This window comes from Centroberyx affinis, unplaced genomic scaffold (genome assembly GCF_046629955.1).
Source record: "Centroberyx affinis isolate AG114_WGS23_722 - 3 ecotype Tasmania unplaced genomic scaffold, CSIRO-AGI_Caff_v1 ptg003207l_1, whole genome shotgun sequence".
NCBI classification, from domain to species: Eukaryota; Metazoa; Chordata; class Actinopteri; order Beryciformes; family Berycidae; genus Centroberyx; species Centroberyx affinis.
Window position 1 is genome coordinate 67,501 of NW_027281246.1, and position 22,569 is coordinate 90,069.

The 22,569-nt window shown below is 47.3% G+C and overlaps 1 protein-coding gene across 1 annotated transcript in view; it reads right to left on the reverse strand.

Moving 5' to 3' along the window:
- Positions 1 to 14,507, reverse strand: part of wdr62 (WD repeat domain 62) — a 49,519-nt gene extending 35,012 nt beyond the window's left edge. Inside the window, exons 1-7 of the mRNA XM_071538097.1 lie at positions 14,146 to 14,507; positions 12,173 to 12,264; positions 11,816 to 11,878; positions 8,960 to 9,017; positions 6,917 to 7,084; positions 3,272 to 3,409; positions 416 to 598 (exon numbers count right to left, since the gene is read on the reverse strand). Coding sequence (XP_071394198.1) covers positions 416 to 598; positions 3,272 to 3,409; positions 6,917 to 7,084; positions 8,960 to 9,017; positions 11,816 to 11,878; positions 12,173 to 12,264; positions 14,146 to 14,298 — 855 coding nt within the window. The 5' untranslated portion in view covers positions 14,299 to 14,507. The remainder of the gene's footprint in view (positions 1 to 415; positions 599 to 3,271; positions 3,410 to 6,916; positions 7,085 to 8,959; positions 9,018 to 11,815; positions 11,879 to 12,172; positions 12,265 to 14,145) is intronic.
- Between the last annotated feature and the right edge of the window lie 8,062 nt (positions 14,508 to 22,569).

Consider the following 22,569-nt stretch of genomic DNA (forward strand, 5'->3'; position numbering starts at 1 on the left):
GTATGAGTTTCTACGTCCTTAATGTCTATTTAACGCTCACTGCAATCCTGTAACCAGGGTCTGTAAGGACCAAATGCCAGGGAATCAGTCATTGGTAGATCAATAAAAAGGTTCAGTCTTTGGTAGAAGAAGAAGAAGAAGAAGAAGAAGAAGAAGAAGAAGAAGAAGAAGAAGAAGAAGAAGAAGAAGAAGAAGAAGAAGAAGAAGAAGAAGAAGAAGAAGAAGAAGAAGAAGAAGAAGAAGAAGAAGAAGAAGAAGAAGAAGAAGAAGAAGAAGAAGAAGAAGAAGAAGAAGAAGAAGAAGAAGAAGAAGAAGAAGAAGAAGAGAAGAAGAAGAAGAAGAAGAAGAAGAAGAAGAAGAAGAAGAAGAAGAAGAAGAAGAAGAAGAAGAAGAAGAAGAAGAAGAAGAAGAACACCTTCAGGTGGACCCAGGCGGCCAGCTGTCGGCTGCTGCTGAACAGGCAGAGCAGACCGGAGCTGGTGATGCAGTAGGTGCTGGAGGCCATGAGGCCACGCCCACACGCCACCCCGCAGAACACGCTGTTCTTATGGTCGCCTAGCAACCCAGACCGACCGATCAGGGGCACCGTGCTGTTCACCTGTAAACAATGTAAACAAACAATGAATAACAAATTGTAAACAAGAGTAAACAATGGATAAATAAGGTACAACAACAGGGACGACACGGCTACTGAAACATTTCTGGACACGTGTTCTTCCTCCTCATCGTGTGAATACCCAGCATGCTTCGGGTGAAAACCTTGCATCTCCCAAATGTCAACGTTTCAGGAACTAAGAAATTCTGCCACAGGGAATCAGACACACAATTATGACGAGTTCCATTTCTATATTACAACTAACAAGCTGCAAAACATTTTACTAGGTCTTAGGCTGGGGATACACTAGACAACATCGCCCCGATTTTAGCCAGGATTCACAATCGGCCGAGTCTGTCCTGGTCTGCACTAGTCTGCGGGTTTTGGGCCAGTGGGACCGGCCAGTCGGCACAGGACGTCTCAGTGTGTGAGGGGAACACACTCTGATCTCTTGCCTCCCGTGAGTCAGAGCCGCTACGATCATATCAAACGTGTTTGATTTTTACAAGTGGAATCTGGAGGCAGTCGGGTCATGTGACTCGTCAACAGCCAATGAAAAACTATGAAGCTTTGCAGTGTTTAGCCCACAAGGAGCAATCAACTAATTCTTCATACAATAAATTTATAGATAGGCCTACCGATCTTTCTGGTACCAAGGCACACAGGAAAAAAATACAGGGAAGAATCAATTATTGATTCCACAAAACTTTGGCAGCCAGATGCCGATTTTAGACCGGAAAGTCAATCATCTGTCACCATAGCAACATGACCTACAAACACGCTCTGCTCCCACTTCATAGCTTTGGCTCCATGATGCAGCAGCAGGTATCTGATTCACACTGCTGCTCACCTGCAGTCTGAGGTCCAGACTGACTTCACTCCTTTATGGAAATGAGTTTTGGGTCTGTGTATTTTTTGGTCATTCTGTTTTCCTCCTCTCTGCTTCTCTCTCTCCTTTCTGCTCTCCAGGCCTTGATGGAGCTGAAAGACGCTCAGCTCTGTATTCAGGTTGCAATCCCAAAATGGGCTTTTTTAATTTTTGTTATTTTATTTTCTGTTTTACAAAGGAGAAGAGGGAAATCAAGTCCTTTGTAAACGTTGAATCTGCCGTTTCTCACCAGGAAAATGGACAATGCCTTGTATATTTCGGTTTTCCATTTTTGGATTTTGAAATGAAAATTAAAACATCATTTGTTTTCCATTTTTCAGTTTCTGAAAAGAAAATAGACTGACCCTGCAGATGGTGGCACAACAACAGCAGCAAGCTCTAGTACCCACAGAAACGTGAATTTATATCTAAGCTGTTCCCTGTGTTTGCTTTGCTGCCGGCGTCTCGACTTTTCTTGTGAGTTTGAAGAGTTCAGTTTGGTTCAGACCAGTGGAGCAGTGTGTGATCCTCATCTGCCCTAGTCTTCAGTTTGTGATCCACAGAAACCAGTCGGTTAGTGTATACGCCCAGTCTTTTCATAATCTGTTAGGATTTTAAAAGTTGTGTGGTGGATCCCAGCCTTACATGACTAGTGACTGGCTGGCTGACTACAGACTAGTGACTACAGACTAGTGACTGGCTGGCTGACTACAGACTAGTGACTGGCTGGCTGACTACAGACTAGTGACTGGCTGGCTGACTACAGACTAGTGAGTGGCTGGCTGACTACAGACTAGTGACTACAGACTAGTGAGTGGCTGGCTGACTACAGACTAGTGACTGGCTGGCTGACTACAGACTAGTGACTACAGACTAGTGACTGGCTGGCTGACTACAGACTTGTGACTACAGACTAGTGAGTGGCTGGCTGACTACAGACTAGTGACTACAGACTAGTGACTGGCTGGCTGACTACAGACTAGTGACTGGCTGGCTGACTACAGACTAGTGAGTGGCTGGCTGACTACAGACTAGTGACTACAGACTAGTGACTGGCTGGCTGACTACAGACTAGTGACTGGCTGGCTGACTACAGACTTGTGACTACAGACTAGTGAGTGGCTGGCTGACTACAGACTAGTGACTACAGACTAGTGACTGGCTGGCTGACTACAGACTTGTGACTACAGACTAGTGACTGGCTGGCTGACTACAGACTAGTGACTACAGACTAGTGACTACAGACTAGTGACTGGCTGGCTGACTACAGACTAGTGACTGGCTGGCTGACTACAGACTAGTGAGTGGCTGGCTGACTACAGACTAGTGACTACAGACTAGTGACTGGCTGGCTGACTACAGACTAGTGACTGGCTGGCTGACTACAGACTAGTGAGTGGCTGGCTGACTACAGACTAGTGAGTGGCTGGCTGACTACAGACTTGTGACTACAGACTAGTGAGTGGCTGGCTGACTACAGACTAGTGACTACAGACTAGTGAGTGGCTGGCTGACTACAGACTAGTGACTACAGACTAGTGAGTGGCTGGCTGACTACAGACTAGTGCTGGCTGACTACAGACTAGTGACTACAGACTAGTGAGTGGCTGGCTGACTACAGACTAGTGAGTGGCTGGCTGACTACAGACTAGTGACTACAGACTAGCGAGTGGCTGGCTGACTACAGACTAGTGACTACAGACTAGTGAGTGGCTGGCTGACTACAGACTAGTGACTACAGACTAGTGAGTGGCTGGCTGACTACAGACTAGTGAGTGGCTGGCTGACTACAGACTTGTTGGCTGTACCCGGCGGTCTTTGGAGGCGTCCAGGTACCAGAACTTGACGTGTCTGTTTCCTGCTGTGACGAAGTAGCTGTTGTCCTGGGAGAAGGAAACTGCTGCCACCCTGCTGGACACCTTGTTGGAGGCGATGACCGTCCCCTTCTGCTCACACACACACACACACACACACACACACACACACACACACACACACACACACACACGAGAGGGATTACAGAGCAGGAATGAGAACAACATGTGGACGAGTCAGATTCCCTTCATATTTCATATTCAGACAGCCTTACATACAGTCTGGATATACAGTGTTATTTACCAATACACAGGATTTGATGTAAGGAGTCTTTGTGCCATAATGCATGGTGAGCTTTTACACAGAAGCCCAGTTCAGATGGTCACCGAGCCGCACAGGACCATGGGACAGCAGGATCAGGCACAGAAGTGGAATCTGGCCTTCAGACACCAGACGAGCAGCTGGGACTCTCTGCCTGTAGATATCAGGGAAGCAGCTCGCTAAATATTTTTAAAAGAAAGATAAAAACTTCTCTCTTCACTTTAGCCTTTAACTCGCTCTGACTCTCCTGACACAGGCCTCAAACTCTTTTTTTGCACTTTGCTTCACACTTATGCACTGCTGCACTTCTTTTAAAATGTTGTATTTTACTAGATTTTATGCATTCTATGTACTCTATTTTTTCACTTTATTTTGATTATTATTATTCAGTGGGTTTTATTTTCCATCTTATGTTATGCATTCCTCATTTTTATCTTATTTTTACTATTATCATCAAGAGGGTTTTATTCTCCATCTTATTTTACATTAATTGTGGCATTCCATCCCTGTTTTCATGCTCATTCTATGTCTATTTTCATGTGCATTCTATGTATTCTATTCTCATCTTTATCTTATCTTCACTATTATCATCAAGTTTTATGTGAAGCACTTGGTGCATGTGATTTCTTTGTTGTAAAGCACTTTGAGCTGCATTTCTTGTATGAAAGGTGCTATACAAATAAAGTTTATTAATATTATTACAGTTTCATGATGATAAATAACTCTCGTCTTCATCACAGTGAGCCCAGCTGATGTCCCAACACGCTGCACTCCTCCACTCTAGTTCCTCTGATCCCCAGCCGGTCATGTAGATATCCCAGCAGGCCGTGCAGCGGAGGAGCTCACATCTCGGCTCTAATGGGCGGGGCTTAGCTAAGGACTCTAAGCTCTAAGTCTTTTTTTTTTTTTTTGGAAACCAAATGTATTACAGAAGACACTTGCAGGCTGGATACTTCTCATTTGTATGTTGAACCTGCGCTTGTTTTTCTTTTTTTTTAGGCTATATCTGTAACAACACATTACAACACACACAAAACATTTACTTATAAACTAAAGGCAAAAGTTATTTCAGTTTTAGGCGGTGCTTAGTTTCTTTTTTCTCCACTTTTGAGACTATTTACCATTTCTCCATGTAGGCTAGAGCTGAAGAATTAATTGAAAAAAATAAATAAAAAAATCGTTCATTTCACGCATTTGTGTGAGATCCGGCTGAATTGGATTCTGTGGCGACAGACCGGACCGTTTCAGCTGCAGGTCGGCTAACGGTTCAGTTTAGGCAACTAAAACAACTTGGGGAAGGTTAGTGAGGCTTTGGTCGGTTCAATAAGAAAAACTCTCTCTAATTAATAATTAATAATTTAATTATTAAGAATTTGATCGATCAAGAATAAATTAATCGACAATGTAGGCTCTGTGCTATTTCTCATTTTTTGCTGAAATCAAATTTCACCACTTATACAGAGGAAGAAGAAAGCCAAGCAGGCGGGCGAAAAGTCCAGTGTGGGATTACATCTGAAGACACGACAGTAAAACCAGCAGGTCTACAAGCACAATGACAGAATGCACGACACTATGCGCCTCCCGACCCGGGACAGCTGCTCCCCGGAGCGTGTGTTTCAGCGGCTGACCGACTCAGCGGGCCGACCGCTGGACTCGTCCCCGACCACGTAGATATGCTCTTATTCTTAAATAAATGAGCAGATTGGTGCCACTGTTCCCAAAACACAAGCTGTGGCAGCGCCACAATATCGGCACAACATCAAAATGTATAGAAATGGATGTAAATGGCTCTGTGATGCACATGATGTTCACATGGTGTTCACATGGTGTTCACATGGTGTTCACATGATGTTCACATGGTGTTCACATGATGTTCACATGATGTTCACATGGTGTTCACATGGTGTTCACATGATGTTCACATGGTGTTCACATGGTGTTCACATGATGTTCACATGGTGTTCACATGGTGTTCACATGGTGTTCACATGGTGTTCACATGATGTTCACATGGTGTTCACATGATGTTCACATGATGTTCACATGGTGTTCACATGGTGTTCACATGGTGTTCACATGATGTTCACATGGTGTTCACATGATGTTCACATGATGTTCACATGGTGTTCACATGGTGTTCACATGATGTTCACATGGTGTTCACATGGTGTTCACATGATGTTCACATGGTGTTCACATGGTGTCACGTGGCGATGGAGCAGCTCTGTCTGACAGTCTGGCCCAAGCAGCCGATCAGGAAGTGGCTGAAAGCTGCAGGTCCTCTAACGTCCGCTAGAGTCTGGCTCCAGAAAGACTCCAAACCCCCAAACTCCATGAAGTCAACGGGACCACAACCAACTTCTCACTGATATAAAGTCAATACATATTTTTCACAAGAGGTTTTGGTCTCAGTAGCTAATTTCACTTCTTCTAATGTGCGTCCATATGGAGATTCTCAAAATGATTGTGTCATTAACAGATATAACGATTATAAAACAGTGTTGTTTTCCTAGTGACTGACAGGTCGCAGATTACAGACCAACAGCAGGCGGAGCTGCGGCTCTGTGTCGACCCTCTGGCTCCGGCCGCTCCGGATCCAAAACCTGTCAACATGGCGGAGATCGTAAACCAGATCTGTTGGCTTCAAAACGGCCCTTCAGAAACCTGTGGGGACGTCACACTCACCGCTCCATCTTTTTTTACAGTCTATGGTCTGGCCTTAAGGCAGCACTCGCTATTTCCCAAAACATTATCAGCAATTTCCCCAAATCTGCTGCCATTTGCCAATTTCTGCCTGACCTTAGCTGGCCTGTAACACGCCCGGCCAACACTGCCTGACTCAGAGTCTTTTCTCCCTCATGGACAAAAAATAATCCCAATGTCATCTTTCCTTACAGCCTTCTGGTCCTCAGAGAGCCTTCTGGTCCTCAGAGAGCCTTCTGGTCCTCAGAGAGCCTTCTGGACCTCAGAGACCCTTCTGGTCCTCAGAGACCCTTCTGGACATCACCCCCTAAGACATTCTTATAAGGGTTTTTTTTTTTTTTGGAAACACTGAATCTCACCCACAGATCCAGTGACCCAAAGTAAACAGATCTGCGACCCATCATGAGCCCCACGCCACAGTTTAAGAAACACTGTGTTATGCCTCTGATGCATTACTAGTATCTGACGTTTTAGAATAGACATTTTCAACTCAGGAATATTCAAGCTGCACCCTATTTTACATCATACCAATCGGGCTGCGTGTGTGTGTGTGTGTGTGTGTGTGTGTGTGTGTGTGTGTGTGTGTGTGTGTGTGTGTGTGTGTGTGTGCTCACCCTCCAGTCCCAGACGCTCACGGTCATGTCATGCTGGTATCCCACAGAGACGATGTAGGTGTTGTTGGTGGAGAAAGCCACACAGGCCACTCCGTACTTGTGGCTCTGGACGTCGGCCACCTGGCAGCCGTCCGCCTCCCAGACCCGGACGCACGGCATGTGGCCGCTCTGAAACACAGGGGCACGCTCAGACCGGGCCGGGCCGGGCCGGGCCGGGCCGGGCCGGGCCGGGCCGGACGATGTATTGAAATTCAATATATTCGATTCAATGTTGGATTTAATCTTTGCTCGTTTGTTTTTCAGTCCGTGCCAGCGCTCAAACTGAACTGAGAAACCTGAAGTTTAATGTTCAAAGTTAAATCAAAATTCATTATCAAGTAGGGTTGCAAAGGGGTGGAAAATTTCCGGTAAATTTCCGGAAAGTTTCTGGTAAATTTCCATGGGAAGTTAAACTGGGGAATTTTGGAAATATTCCAAATTGGAAACTTTCCATGGGAATTATGGGAATTTATGGGAATTAATGGGAATTTATGGGAATTTATGGGAATTAACTGGGTAAATTGAGGGTAATTTAATGGAAAGGTATCATATCCAAGCATAAATATTTGTTTTGTTATAAGCAGACATCCATCCAAAATAACACAATTAAAACAGATTTATTTGTAAGTAGAACTTTATCAAGTGTTAATTTTATTGAACAATCAATTCTTTCATTTAAGAACAAAAACATGAATGTTGAGTTGCATGTAGGGGGCGTGGTCTCAACAGCCCTGCAGTAAGCAGTGTGCTATGTGTGCATGTGATTGAGGAATAGCATAGATATTCAACTGTACTTGCATGATATCTGGTTGTTTTAGTCAGGATTATGCTAAAATATATTTTCCCCAACTATATTTAAGTTCCCTATTAAGAGCATACCTTCAATTTAGTAAATTCCTGGTTTATTCCCGTTTATTCCCATAAATTCCCATTAATTCCCATGGAAAGTTTCCAACTTTGAAAATTCCCGGAATTTTGCAACCCTATTATCAAGCCATTGCATTTAATTTCAAACTGTGCCTTACACATTCAATTATTTAATTCACTTCCACATTCTTTTTTTAATTCAACGGTTCAGTATGAGCGTGACAAATTTGGTTGAACTGAAACCTGCAGACTCTTCCATGGATCAGGACTGGCCGCCGCCGGCTCAGAGGAACCATACAGGCAACCAATGGCAGAGAGGTCAAGGGTCAAAAAATATCAATATGTATAAATTATATAAAATACTTGATTTAATTTTATACAACACAACCCAGCTGCCGGGCTTCAGGCTTTATAATTCACCGAAAAATGAAAATTCAGTCATTGTCCACTTCAGTCTCTGTTCTGTACGTATTCGGCACAGTGTAATACACGCAACGTTTATAGTTTAAAATGGCACATTTTATGGCATTTTTCATTATTATTATGACATCAAACATTAATATGGGTGTTCACTTATTGAATTTGACGATTAAATACAAAGCAATTGATTTAAAACAGTATTTCTACCCATTTTCAAATCTCACACTTTTATTTTGAAGGTCAGACGGCCACCTGTCGAGGCCGGGGGGGAAACGTGACGCATTTTAAATAACAGCTAGAGGTGGTTTCAGCTAAATAACGGTGGAAATGTCTTTTCAAGTCACTTTGGGATCTGTTGGCTTCCAGAGACTTGCGTGATGCTGTAGAGCTGCATGGACACATTTCATGGTTGTTTTTTACGTTATTTTTTTCATTTTCCGCTTATTTTCCGTAAGTCTGAAGGTCTCCAGCAGCTTCAGTTGTCAGGGACCTCCAGGACTAGACTAACAGACTTTACCCCATTTAAACTGGCATGGGCTGAGTAGATAATGACTGAATTTTTTATTTTTGGGTGAACTATTCCTTTAAACAGCTCACAGTACAAGAACCCAGGATGCTTTGGGCAGCTTAACATAGCCAAGAACTTCATACCAGCTTCTCTGCACACACACACACACACACACACACACACACACCTATCATTTCCAGGCCTCTTACCTCACCAGTGACCAGATATTTTCCATCGTGAGAGAAGGCCAAGGCACTGAAGGGTTTTCTGGGAAGCAAACACAACAGGCCCAAAGTTACACACTGTTCCACCAGAGTACTACAATGTTACAATGACCAGAGTACTACAATGTTACAATGACCAGAGTACTTCTGCATATATTATGATAACACGATACGATAACAGTTATAATGACCAGCTGGGAAAAAGTGGGCGGGGAACGTGAATACGTAACACTGTGCCCTTGAGCAAGGCACTGAACCCAGAGACGCTCAGAGGAGACGCTCAGAGGAGACGCTCAGAGGAGACGCTCAGAGGAGACGCTCAGACGCTCAGAGGAGACGCTCAGAGGAGACGCTCAGAGGAGACGCTCAGACGCTCAGAGGAGACGCTCAGAGGAGACGCTCAGAGGAGACGCTCAGAGGAGACGCTCAGAGGAGACGCTCAGAGACGCTCAGAGGAGACGCTCAGAGATGCTCAGAGGAGACGCTCAGAGGAGACGCTCAGAGGAGACGCTCAGAGGAGACGCTCAGAGACGCTCAGAGACGCTCAGAGGAGACGCTCAGAGACGCTCAGAGGAGACGCTCAGAGGAGACGCTCAGACGCTCAGAGACGCTCAGAGGAGACGCTCAGAGACGCTCAGAGGAGACGCTCAGAGGAGACGCTCAGAGGAGACGCTCAGAGGAGACGCTCAGACACTCAGAGGAGACGCTCAGAGGAGACGCTCAGAGGAGACGCTCAGAGGAGACGCTCAGAGGAGACACTCAGAGGAGACGCTCAGAGGAGACGCTCAGACACTCAGAGGAGACGCTCAGAGGAGACACTCAGAGGAGACGCTCAGACACTCAGAGGAGACGCTCAGACGCTCAGAGGAGACGCTCAGAGGAGACACTCAGAGGAGACGCTCAGAGGAGACGCTCAGACGCTCAGAGGAGACACTCAGAGGAGACGCTCAGACGCTCAGAGGAGACGCTCAGAGGAGACGCTCAGACGCTCAGAGGAGACACTCAGAGGAGACACTCAGAGGAGACGCTCAGAGGAGACGCTCAGAGGAGACGCTCAGAGGAGACGCTCAGACGCTCAGAGAAGACGCTCAGAGGAGACGCTCAGAGGAGACGCTCAGAGGAGACGCTCAGAGGAGACGCTCAGAGGAGACGCTCAGACGCTCAGAGAAGACGCTCAGAGGAGACGCTCAGAGGAGACGCTCAGAGGAGACGCTCAGAGGAGACGCTCAGACGCTCAGAGGAGACGCTCAGAGGAGACGCTCAGAGGAGACGCTCAGACGCTCAGAGGAGACGCTCAGAGGAGACGCTCAGAGGAGACACTCAGACGCTCAGAGGAGACACTCAGAGGAGACGCTCAGAGGAGACGCTCAGACGCTCAGAGGAGACGCTCAGAGGAGACGCTCAGACGCTCAGAGGAGACGCTCAGAGGAGACGCTCAGAGGAGACGCTCAGACGCTCAGAGGAGACACTCAGAGGAGACACTCAGAGGAGACGCTCAGAGGAGACGCTCAGAGAAGACGCTCAGAGGAGACGCTCAGAGGAGACGCTCAGACGCTCAGAGAAGACGCTCAGAGGAGACGCTCAGAGGAGACGCTCAGAGGAGACGCTCAGAGGAGACGCTCAGAGAAGACGCTCAGAGGAGACGCTCAGAGGAGACGCTCAGACGCTCAGAGAAGACGCTCAGAGGAGACGCTCAGAGGAGACGCTCAGAGGAGACGCTCAGAGGAGACGCTCAGAGGAGACGCTCAGACGCTCAGAGGAGACGCTCAGACGCTCAGAGGAGACACTCAGAGGAGACGCTCAGAGGAGACGCTCAGAGAAGACGCTCAGACGCTCAGAGGAGACGCTCAGAGGAGACGCTCAGAGGAGACGCTCAGAGGAGACGCTCAGACGCTCAGAGGAGACGCTCAGAGGAGACGCTCAGACGCTCAGAGAAGACGCTCAGAGGAGACGCTCAGAGGAGACGCTCAGAGGAGACGCTCAGACGAGACGCTCAGAGGAGACGCTCAGAGGAGACGCTCAGACGCTCAGAGGAGACGCTCAGAGGAGACGCTCAGAGGAGACGCTCAGAGGAGACGCTCAGAGGAGACACTCAGAGGAGACGCTCAGAGGAGACGCTCAGACGCTCAGAGGAGACGCTCAGAGGAGACGCTCAGAGGAGACGCTCAGAGGAGACACTCAGAGGAGACGCTCAGAGGAGACGCTCAGACGCTCAGAGGAGACACTCAGAGGAGACGCTCAGAGAAGACGCTCAGAGGAGACGCTCAGAGGAGACGCTCAGACGCTCAGAGGAGACGCTCAGAGGAGACGCTCAGAGAAGACGCTCAGAGGAGACGCTCAGAGGAGACGCTCAGAGGAGACGCTCAGTGGAGACGCTCAGTGGACGCTCACAGGTTCCATCATTTCCACGCTTCCCATTCATTTTCTATGTAAGCAGCCATGCAATGCATTCTGGTAGCGCTCCACATTTGCATGAAGTTGAGGTCGAGGTTTCTGCTTCTCTCATTTCAGCCTTTTCTTTTCTTCTTTAGCTATTCTCTGTAGTTACATTAGGCCCCGCCTCCTGTCAATCAAACTCAGTCAAGCCAACTGACAAACCGAAGGCAGACTCTTCCTCCAGCTACAGACATGAAACAGAAATTAAAGCGAGATTTAAACTGCTGCTCTCTTCTTCAGTGGGAGTTTGTTTCAGAATATTTACTGTGAAAAACAACAAAGACAAAGGAAAAATATCAAATATCTGCTGATGTGACGAAAGCTGGAAAACATCTACAGTGATGGAGAACAGGAAGGGAAGCAGGAAATGAAGAGAAACTCTGTGAGGAAGGTGCTTCCATGTACCTTGATGTGTTGATGATGTGACTTTGTTTATTCTTCTTTGGATGAAGCAGCACAATTACACACCTAGAACAGAAACAGACACTGAGCAGTCAGTAACATTGATCTGTATTGACTCTACTGTTATGTCTTAAAGCATACTGACTGTCAGAGTTCTGATCAGCTGCTTTTTCAGAGTCAGATGCTGCTTTGAATGAAGGAATGTGGATCTAATGTCATCTGCATCGCCATCATAAGGTCACAGACAATTTATACACTGAGGAGTCCATAAGTAAAGTGAGATTCATGTCTATAACTTCCACAAAACCAAATGATTTCTTATTTTTTTTAAAAACATGTGCAAGTACAGATGTAACTTACCCTGCAGGATAGGCTATTAAGCCAGAGTTGGGGTCACAGGTCAGTCCGCTGCTGTTGGCTGTGCTGATCCCCAGAACTTTCTCCAGAACCACCTGGCAGAGCACAGCCTGGTTACCATCCCACCAAACTCCATTAAAAGTTCTGGCACTTAAATACTGCCTTGTTTATAGGCCAATGTGCACATCTAGCACAGCATGACCTAAGACCTTTTACAAATCATTAGGAGCCGCCCATCGATTCGGCATTCATCCAACACACCAAGGAACACATTTTAACACAATTTCAACTTTTACAACCGGTTTGCCTGTTACTCCCACCGTCGTCTTCGAACAAAGCGGCGTGCTGGCCGGGCGGCGGGCGGCGGGCTGTGGACCAATTTAAAAAGTTGAACTATTCTGTGAGATTTCATCGGTTTATCTGATAACCTCGGGCTTTAGGAACTGCACTTTATGACGGCCTGATGTCTGATGTCTGTGCAGTTCCTTTACCCCTTAAATATATATATGTTAAATTTATTTATTTTTTTTCTATTTTGTGGTTGGTTGTCATTTTTTTGCACACTGCGCTTGTTGAGTGTTTGCACTTGTGATGCGGATTATACATCCTCTTGTGTTCCATCTAGTTACTGTCTGTATTTTCTTGTGTGCGTCCAGAGAGGACGACACACTGAGCATCTGCTGAACTACACTTCCCATCTGAGCAAGAGCAATACAGCACAGGTGTTATCTGTACAGCTGATTGCATTGATGATCATATATGGACCCGGTTCATTGTGAAGGCTGCTTTGCCCTGATGAAGGTCTTGTGACCGAAAGCTTGGCACTTGATTTAATACAGAAACTTGCAAAGTTGAACTATTAAAACTTGGATGCTGTTAGGACAACAAGGGTATGTCCCCGAAATTCCCCAATCCTCAAAGGCCCAATATTATATTATTATTACTCCTAAACACTCCAAAATGAATCGATATAATCCTCTAGGGATTGTCTCCCCAGTAATAAAAGGGACACCTTACCTTAACTTTTTTTTTAACACTCAATAATAAATTTAACTAATTAACTACTTTATTATATGGACAATGGACAATTTAAAACCATGATCACAAACCTCCCTGCCTCAAGGTGTAACTGTTTTAATTGATTTTCTTTATTGTCATCTATGTCTTGTCCTATTTATTTAATACTTTGAACTTGTTTGTAACTCGACATCATTGTAAATGAGGGCAACCTCAATGGTTATTCGAGTTTAAATAAAGGTTTGAAATGAAATTAAATGAAATTAATAATAATCACAGAAAGTGCAAACTTCATACAAGTCTCCGTAATTGCCTGAACATTTCTGTTGAAAAATTTCAATACAATATAATGCGCCATTGGTGAGATATGGGTCCAAATAGGATGGACGTGAATTTAATCAGTTAATTAGTAATAGTTGTAATAATCATAAACACATCAAAATCAATAGAGTTCTCTCGGGATCATCAATTTCCATACCAAATCAGAAAAGATTCTTTTAAACTGTTCAAGTCATCGCGTTCACAGAGGATCTGCGGAGTAGCTGCTGCTTGGTGAATTCTGTGCTGAATTTAGCAGAAGACTCTTGCGATTCGTAAAAGTTTGAAGTCTTGTTCTGTCAGATATGTCATTTTATCGATAAGCAAGGCAACGTTTAACTGCGAGATTTCTCACTGTAATTGCTGTAAGGTCCTTTCTGTCCATACATGAAACATTGCAGATCGTGGCTAACGTTATCATGGCAAAACAAATAAACTAAAGTGTCATGTACTAGTGGCTTTCAGAGCTGACATTTCTGAGTTTAATCTGGATAGGATTTGCACGCCACAGTGGTTCAAAAGAGAAAAGTCTTTATAACAACTGGTTTAGTTCAGTGAGCCACCCTGAAAAACTAACCTGCTAACTTCGTGCTCAGTCAAGCTAACAACGGCAACAGTTAGCAACAAAACATCAGCTTTACCCGGTTGTTGGACGCCCGCCTCGGTTGACTCTGTCGACTTTTTCGGCGTATGTTTGTGACCACATTGCTGACATTGTTAACAACTTGTTTCCTCATTCTCGAACTGACTGAATTCATGTTTATGCCTCCACCAAACTCTGCTCCCTCTGCCATGGCCGTATCTTTATGTCGCTAAAAAGTTAGCTAAAAGTCAGATGGGTGAGTTAACGGTAAGTTAACGCTAGGGAGAGCACACAGCAACACTGCTGCACACTGAACGGTAAAGTTAGACAAACGAGGACTGTAACGTTAACCGTCTAAACCCCGCGGCGCTGTGCCGTGTAGCTCCTCAGATGAAGAGGAACATTAACGTTTATAAACAGTCTGCTAACTGCGGCTAGCCAGGCTCATGAAACCTGACACTTTTCTCTGTTTCCGGGGACGCGCGGCGGGACGCTGTTTCAAACCGGGCTCCGCCCACTGGCCCCGCCCACAGACAGCTGGACGGCACCAAAGATCGTCTATGTGGGAGAAGATGAATGAGGAGATTCCGGCCATCATGTCAACTATACCCAGATGCAGCCTGCACAACGGGGCGGGACTACAGAGCGACCATGTAATACCGCCCATTGATGATTTCATTGGTTTAGCGAACCTGTAATCCCGCCCATTGATGATTTCATTGGTTTAGCGAACCTGTAATCCCGCCCATTGATGATTTCATTGGTTTAGAGGTCAAAACAGGGCGGGACTACAGATCGCCTTTAATCTAAACTGAGACTCCAAAGAGGGAAGTAATGGTTTGTTTACTTAGCGGTAGTTATTAGGGCCCGAGCACGACATCGTGCGAAGCCCTATTGAAACTGAAGGAATTATTATTATTAGGGCCCGAGCACGACATCGTGCGAAGCCCTATTGAAACTGAAGGAATTATTATTAGGGCCCGAGCACGACTTCGTGCGAAGCCCTATTGAAATTGAAGGAATTATTATTATTATTATTATTATTATTCTTTTTCTTAGTCGCTAATGAAAATCGGACTTTTGAGGGCCTAAACGTGCTCGAAAAGTTGCGAAACTTTGCACACGCGTCAGAAGTGGTGAAAAATTTGATATTTTATGGGTCTCGCGCATGGGTGTGGCAAAATGGCTCGATAGCGCCCCCTACAAAATTTCAACGAAATACTCCACGCCGTACGTTTGTCCTAGACGTACGAAACTCGGTAGGCACGTGTATCATGTCCAGACTTAAAAAAAAGTCTGTTGGTTCCATGTGCCTAAACCCGACAGGAAGTCCGCCATTTTGAATTGATTGTGTCATTTTTGGGCGTTTTAGGCCGTTTGCAGGGGTCGTACTTTAACGAACTCGTCCTAGGCGAATGATCGGATCCGCGTCAAACTCGGTCAGCGTGTATAAAAGACCTGGACGATGAAAAGTTATCAAAAGCTTGAGTTTTCGTCACACGGCGTGGGCGTGGTGAGGCGGCGAATTTCCACGTTTCGCCACGAAACAGGAAGTGGGTTGTAACACCACTGTACATGGTCACATCTGGACCAAACTTCACACGCTGCATGAGAGTCCCGGCCTGAACGCGTCTACGTGCCGATATTCTGTCATAGTCATAGCGCCGCCTACTGGCGAGAGGAAATGACATGTTTTATACTGGGGTGTGCTACTACTAGCGGGTTGACCAGATCCACCTCAAATGTGGTCAGAAAAGCCGTAGGACCTTGATGACGCTTCGTGATGAAGATCGGGAGCGTTCGTCGCACGGCGTTGCCATGGCGGCGCGTCGAATTACGATGCTTCGCCGTGAAACAGGAAGCTGCGTTAACTTGAGTTTACGTCGTCCGATCGGCACCGGATTTCGCATGCTGGTCCAGAGTCCAGGCCTGAGGACATCTACAGGCCGATTGGGAGTCATAGGCATTGCGCCACCTACTGGCGACACCAAACAGGAAGTGGGTCGTAACGCCACTCTACGTGGTCAAATCTGGCCCAAACTTCACATGTCGGATGAGAGTCCCGGCCTGAACGCGTCTACGTGCCGATATTCGGTTATAGCCATAGCGCCGCCTACTGGCGACAGGAAGTTGTGTGAACTTGAGCGTACGTTGTCCGATCTGCACCGGATTTCACATGAGGGACGAGAGTCCAGGCCTGAGGACGTCTACATGTCCCGCGGCTGCAACACGCCCCGACTTGCACACGGAGGCGAGGGCCCGCTCATCACTGCTTGCAGTTTTAATTAGGGCCCGAGCACGACTTCGTGCGAAGCCCTATTGAAATTGAAGGAATTATTATTATTATTTTTCCTCCAAATAAATCGGCCTTTTGAGGGCCTAAACGTGCTCGAAAACTCACCAAACTTTGCACACGCGTCAGAACTGGCGAAAATTTATATATTATATGGGTCTCGCGCATGGGTGTGGCAAAATGGCTCGATAGCGCCCCCTACAAATTTCAAAAAAATACTCACGGCCGTACGTTTCCCCTAGACGTACGAAACTTGGTAGGCACGTGTATCGTGTCCAGACTTAAAAAAAAGTCCATAGGTACCATGCACCTAAACCCGACAGGAAGTCCGCCATTTTGAATTGATTGCAACATTTTGGGGCGTTTTTGACTGTTTGCAGTGGTCGTACTTTAACGAACTCCTCCTAGGCGGCTCATCGGATCCGCGTCAAACTCGGTCAGCGTGTATAAAAGACCTCGACGATGAAAAGTTATCAAAAGCTTGAGTTTTCGTCACACGGCGTGGGCGTGGCGTGGCGTCGAATTTCCACGTTTCGCCACGAAACAGGAAGTGGGTTGTAACACCACTGTACATGGTCACATCTGGCCGAAACTTCACAGGTTTGATGAGAGTCCCGGCCTGAACACGTCTACGTGTCGATATTCGGTTATAGTCATAGCGCCACCTACTGGCGACAGGAAATGACATGTTTTATACTGGGGTGTGCTACTCCTAGCTGGTTGACCAGAGCCACCTCAAATGTGGTCAGAAAAGCCGTAGGACCTTGATGACGCTTCATGGTGAAGGTAGGGAGCTTTCGTCGCACGGCGTTACCATGGCGGCGCGGCGAATTTCGATGTTTCGCCATGAAACAAGAAGCTGCGATAACTTGAGTTTACATCGTCCGATCTGCACCAGATTTCACATGCTGGTCAAGAGTCCAGGCCTGAGGACATCTACAGGCCGATTAGGAGTCATAGGCATTGCGCCACCTACTGGCGACACGAAACAGGAAGTGGGTTGTAACGTGACTGTACATGGTCAAATCTGGCCCAAACTTCACATGTCGGATGAGAGTCCCGGCCTGAACGCGTCTACGTGCCGATATTCGGTTATAGCCATAGCGCCGCCTACCGGCGACAGGAAGTTGTGTGAACTTGAGCGTACGTTGTCCGATCTGCACCGGATTTCACATGAGGGACGAGAGTCCAGGCCTGAGGACGTCTACATGTCCCGCGGCTGCGACACGCCCCGACTTGCACACGGAGGCGAGGGCCCGCTCATCACTGCTTGCAGTTTTAATATTATTATTCTTTTTCTTAGTCGCTAATGAAAATCGGACTTTTGAGGGCCTAAACGTACTCAAAAAGTTGCGCAACTTTGCACACGCATCAGAAGTGGCGAAAAATTTGATATTTTATGGGTCTCGCGAATGGGTGTGGCAAAATGGCTCGATAGCGCCCCCTACAAAATTTCAAAAAAATACTCACGGCCGTACGTTTCCCCTAGACGTACAAAACTTGGTAGGCACGTGTATCGTGTCCAGACTTAAAAAAAAGTCCGTAGGTACCATGCGCCTAAACCCGACAGGAAGTCCGCCATTTTGAATTGAGTGCAACATTTTGGGGCGTTTTTGGCCGTTTGCAGGGGTCGTACTTTAACAAACTCGTCCTAGGCGAATGATCGGATCCGCGTCAAACTCGGTCAGCGTGTATAAAAGACCTGGACGATGAAAAGTTATCAAAAGCTTGAGTTTTCATCACACGCCGTGGGCGTGGTGAGGCGGCGAATTTCCACGTTTCGCCACGAAACAGGAAGTGGGTTGTAACACCACTGTACATGGTCACATCTGGCCCAAACTTCACACGCTGCATGAGAGTCCCGGCCAGAACACGTCTACGTGCCGATATTCGGTTATAGTCATAGCGCCACCTACTGGCGAGAGGAAATGACATGTTTTATACTGGGGTGTGCTACTACTAGCGGGTTGACCAGATCCACCTCAAATGTGGTCAGAGAAGCCGTAGGACCTTGATGACGCTTCGTGATGAAGATCGGGAGCGTTCGTCGCACGGCGTTGCCATGGCGGCGCGGCGAATTTCGATGCTTCGCCGTGACACAGGAAGCTGCGTTAACTTGAGTGTACGTCGTCCGATCGGCACCGGATTTCACATGCTGGTCCAGAGTCCAGGCCTGAGGACATCTACAGGCCGATTGGGAGTTATAGGCATTGCGCCACCTACTGGCGACACCAAACAGGAAGTGGGTTGTAACGCGACTCTACGTGGTCAAATCTGGCCCAAACTTCACATGTCCGATGAGAGTCCCGGCCTGAACGCGTCTACGTGCCGATATTCGGTTATAGCCATAGCGCCGCCTACTGGCGACAGGAAGTTGTGAGAACTTGAGCGTACGTTGTCCGATCTGCACCGGATTTCACATGAGGGACGAGAGTCCAGGCCTGAGGACGTCTACATGTCCCGCGGCTGCAACACACCCCGACTTGCACACGGAGGCGAGGGCCCGCTCATCACTGCTTGCAGTTTTAATTATTAGGGCCCGAGCACGATCTCGTGCGAAGCCCTATTGAAACTGAAGGAATTATTATTATTATTATTAGCCGGACAAAAAAATTGCAGTTTTGAGGGCCTAAACATGCATGAAAAGTTGCGAAACTTTGCACACGCGTCAGAAGTGGCGAAAAATTTTATATTTTATGGGTCTCGCACATGGGTGTGGCAAAACGGCTCGATAGCGCCCCCTACAAAATTTCAAAAAAATACTCCTCGCCGTACGTTTCCCCTACACGTACGAAACTTGGTAGGCACGTGTATTGTGTCCAGACTTAAAAAAAAGTCCATAGGTACCATGCACCTAAACCCGACAGGAAGTCCGCCATTTTGAATTGATTGCGACATTTTGGGGCGTTTTTGGGCGTTTGCAGGGGTCGTACTTTAACGAACTCCTCCTAGGCGGTTGATCGGATCCACGTCAAACTCGGTCAGCGTGTATAAAACAGTTTGACGATGAAAAGTTATCAAAAGCTTGAGTTTTCGTCACACGGCGTGGGCGTGGCTAGGCGTCAAATTTCCACGTTTCGCCACGAAACAGGAAGTGGCTTGTAACTGGCCTGTACATTGTCAAATCTGGACCAAACTTCACACGTTTGATGAGAGTCCCGGCCTGAACAGTTCCACGTGCCGATATTCGGTTATAGTCATAGCGCCACCTACTGGCGACAGGAAGCTGTGTGAATTTGCAGGGGTCGTACTTTAACGAACTCCTCCTAGGCGGTTGATCGGATTCATGTCAAACTTGGTCAGCGTGTATAAAAGAGTTTGACGATGAAAAGTTATCAAAAGCTTGAGTTTTTGTCACACGGCGTGGGCGTGGCGTGGCGTGGAATTTCGATGTTTCGCCATGAAACAGGAAGCTGCGTTACCTTGAGTTTACGTCGTCCGATCAACACCAGATTTCACATGCTGGACAAGAGTCCAGGCCTGAGGACATCTACAGGCCTATTAGGAGCAATAGTCATTGCGCCACCTACTGGCAACACGAAACAGGAAGTGGGTTGTAACGCGACTGTACGTGGTCACATCTGGCCCAAATTTGACACGTTTGACTAGAGTCCAGGCCTGAATACATCTACAGGCCAATATTCAGTTATAGTCATAGCGCCACCTACTGGCGACAGGAAGTTGTGAGAACTTGAGCGTACGTTGTCCGATCTGCACCGGATTTCACATGCTGGACCAGAGTCCAGGTCTGAGGACATCTACAGGCCGATTAGGAGTCATAGTCATAGCGCCACCTACTGGCGACAGGAAGTTGTGTGAACTTGAGCGTACGTTGTCCGATCTGCACCGGATTTCACGTGCTGGACCAGAGTCCAGGTCTGAGGACATCTACAGGCCGATTAGGAGTCATAGTCATAGCGCCACCTACTGGCGACAGGAAGTTGTGTGAACTTGAGCGTACGTTGTCCGATCTGCACCGGATTTCACATGCTGGACGAGACTCCAGGCCTGAGGACGTCTACATGCCCCGCGGCTGCAGCACACCCCGACTTGCACACGGAGGCGAGGGCCCGCTCATCACTGCTTGCAGTTTTAATTATTATTATTATTCGCCGGACAAAAAAATCGGACTTTTGAGGGCCTAAACGTGCTCGGAAAGTTGCGAAACTTTGCACACGCGTCAGAAGTGGCGAAAAATTTTATATTTTATGGGTCTCGCGCATGGGTGTGGCAAAATGGCTCGATAGCGCCCCCTACAAATTTAAAAAAAATACTCACGGCCGTACGTTTGTCCTAGACCTACGAAACTTGGTAGGCACGTGTATCGTGTCCAGACTTAAAAAAAAGTCCGTAGGTACCATGTGCCTAAACCCGACAGGAAGTCCGCCATTTTGAATTGAGTGCGACATTTTGGGGCGTTTTTGGCCGTTTGCAGGGGTCGTATTTTAACGAACTCGTCCTAGGCGAATGATCGGATCTGCGTCAAACTCGGTCAGCGTGTATAAAAGACCTGGACGATGAAAAGTTATCAAAAGCTTGAGTTTTCGTCACACGGCGTGGGCGTGGTGAGGCGGCGAATTTCCACGTTTCGCCACGAAACAGGAAGTGGCTTGTAACTGATCTATACATGGTCAAATCTGGACCAAACTTCACACGTTGGATGAGAGTCCCGGCCTGAACACAGCTATATGCCCATAGTCAGTTCTAGTCATAGCGCCACCTCCTGGCGACAGGAAATGACATGTTTTATACTGGGGTGTGCTACTCCGAGCGGGTTGACCAGATCCACCTCAAATGTGGTCAGAAAAGCCGTAGGACCTTGATGACGCTTCGTGGTGAAGATCGGGAGCGTTCGTCGAATGGCGTTGCCATGGCGGCGCGGCGAATTTCGATGTTTCGCCTAGAAACAGGAAGCTGCGTTAACTTGAGTTTACGTCGTCCGATCAGCACCGGATTTCACATGCTGGTCCAGAGTCCAGGCCTGAGGACATCTACAGGCCGATTGGGAGTCATAGGCATTGCGCCACCTACTGGCGACACCAAACAGGAAGTGGGTTGTAACGCGACTCTACGTGGTCAAATCTGGCCCAAACTTCACATGTCGGATGAGAGTCCCGGCCTGAACGCGTCTACGTGCCGATATTCGGTTATAGCCATAGCGCCGCCTACTGGCGACAGGAAGTTGTGTGAACTTGAGCGTACGTTGTCCGATCTGCACCGGATTTCACATGAGGGACAAGAGTCCAAGCCTGAGGACATCTACATGTCCCGCGGCTGCGACACGCCCCGACTTGCACACGGAGGCGAGGGCCCGCTCATCACTGCTTGCAGTTTTAATTAGGGCCCGAGCACGACTTCGTGCGAAGCCCTATTGAAACTGAAGGAATTATTATTCTTTTTTTTATTTTTCGCCGTCCAAATAAATCGGACTTTTGAGGGCCTAAACGTGCTCGAAAAGTTGCGAAACTTTGCACACGCGTCAGAAGTGGCGAAAAATTATATATTTTATGGGTCTCGCACAAGGGTGTGGCAAAATGGCTCGATAGCGCCCCCTACAAAATTTCAAAAAAATACTCCTCGCCGTACGTTTCCCCTAGACATACGAAACTTGGTAGGCACGTGTATCGTGTCCAGACTTAAAAAAAAGTCCGTAGGTACCATGCGCCTAAACCCGACAGGAAGTCGGCCATTTTGAATTGATTGCGACATTTTGGGGCGTTTTTGGCCGTTTGCAGGGGTCGTACTTTAACGAACTCCTCCCTGGCGAATGATCGGATCCGCCTCAAACTCGGTCAGCGTGTTTAAAAGAGCTGGACGATGAAAAGTTATCAAAAGCTTGAGTTTTCGTCACACGGCGTGGGCGTGGTGAGGCGTCGAATTTCCGTGTTTCGCCACGAAACAGGAAGTGGGTTGTAACACCACTGTACATGGTCACATCTGGCCGAAACTTCACACGTTTGATGAGAGTCCCGGCCTGAACACGTCTATGTGCTGATATTCGGTTATAGTCATAGCGCCACCTACTGGCGACAGGAAGCTGTGTGAATTTGCAGGGGTCGTACTTTAACGAACTCCTCCTAGGCGGTTGACCGGATCCACGTCAAATGTGGTCAGAAAAGCCGTAGGACCTTGATGACGCTTCGTGATGAAGATCGGGAGCGTTCGTCGCACGCCGTTGCCATGGCGGCG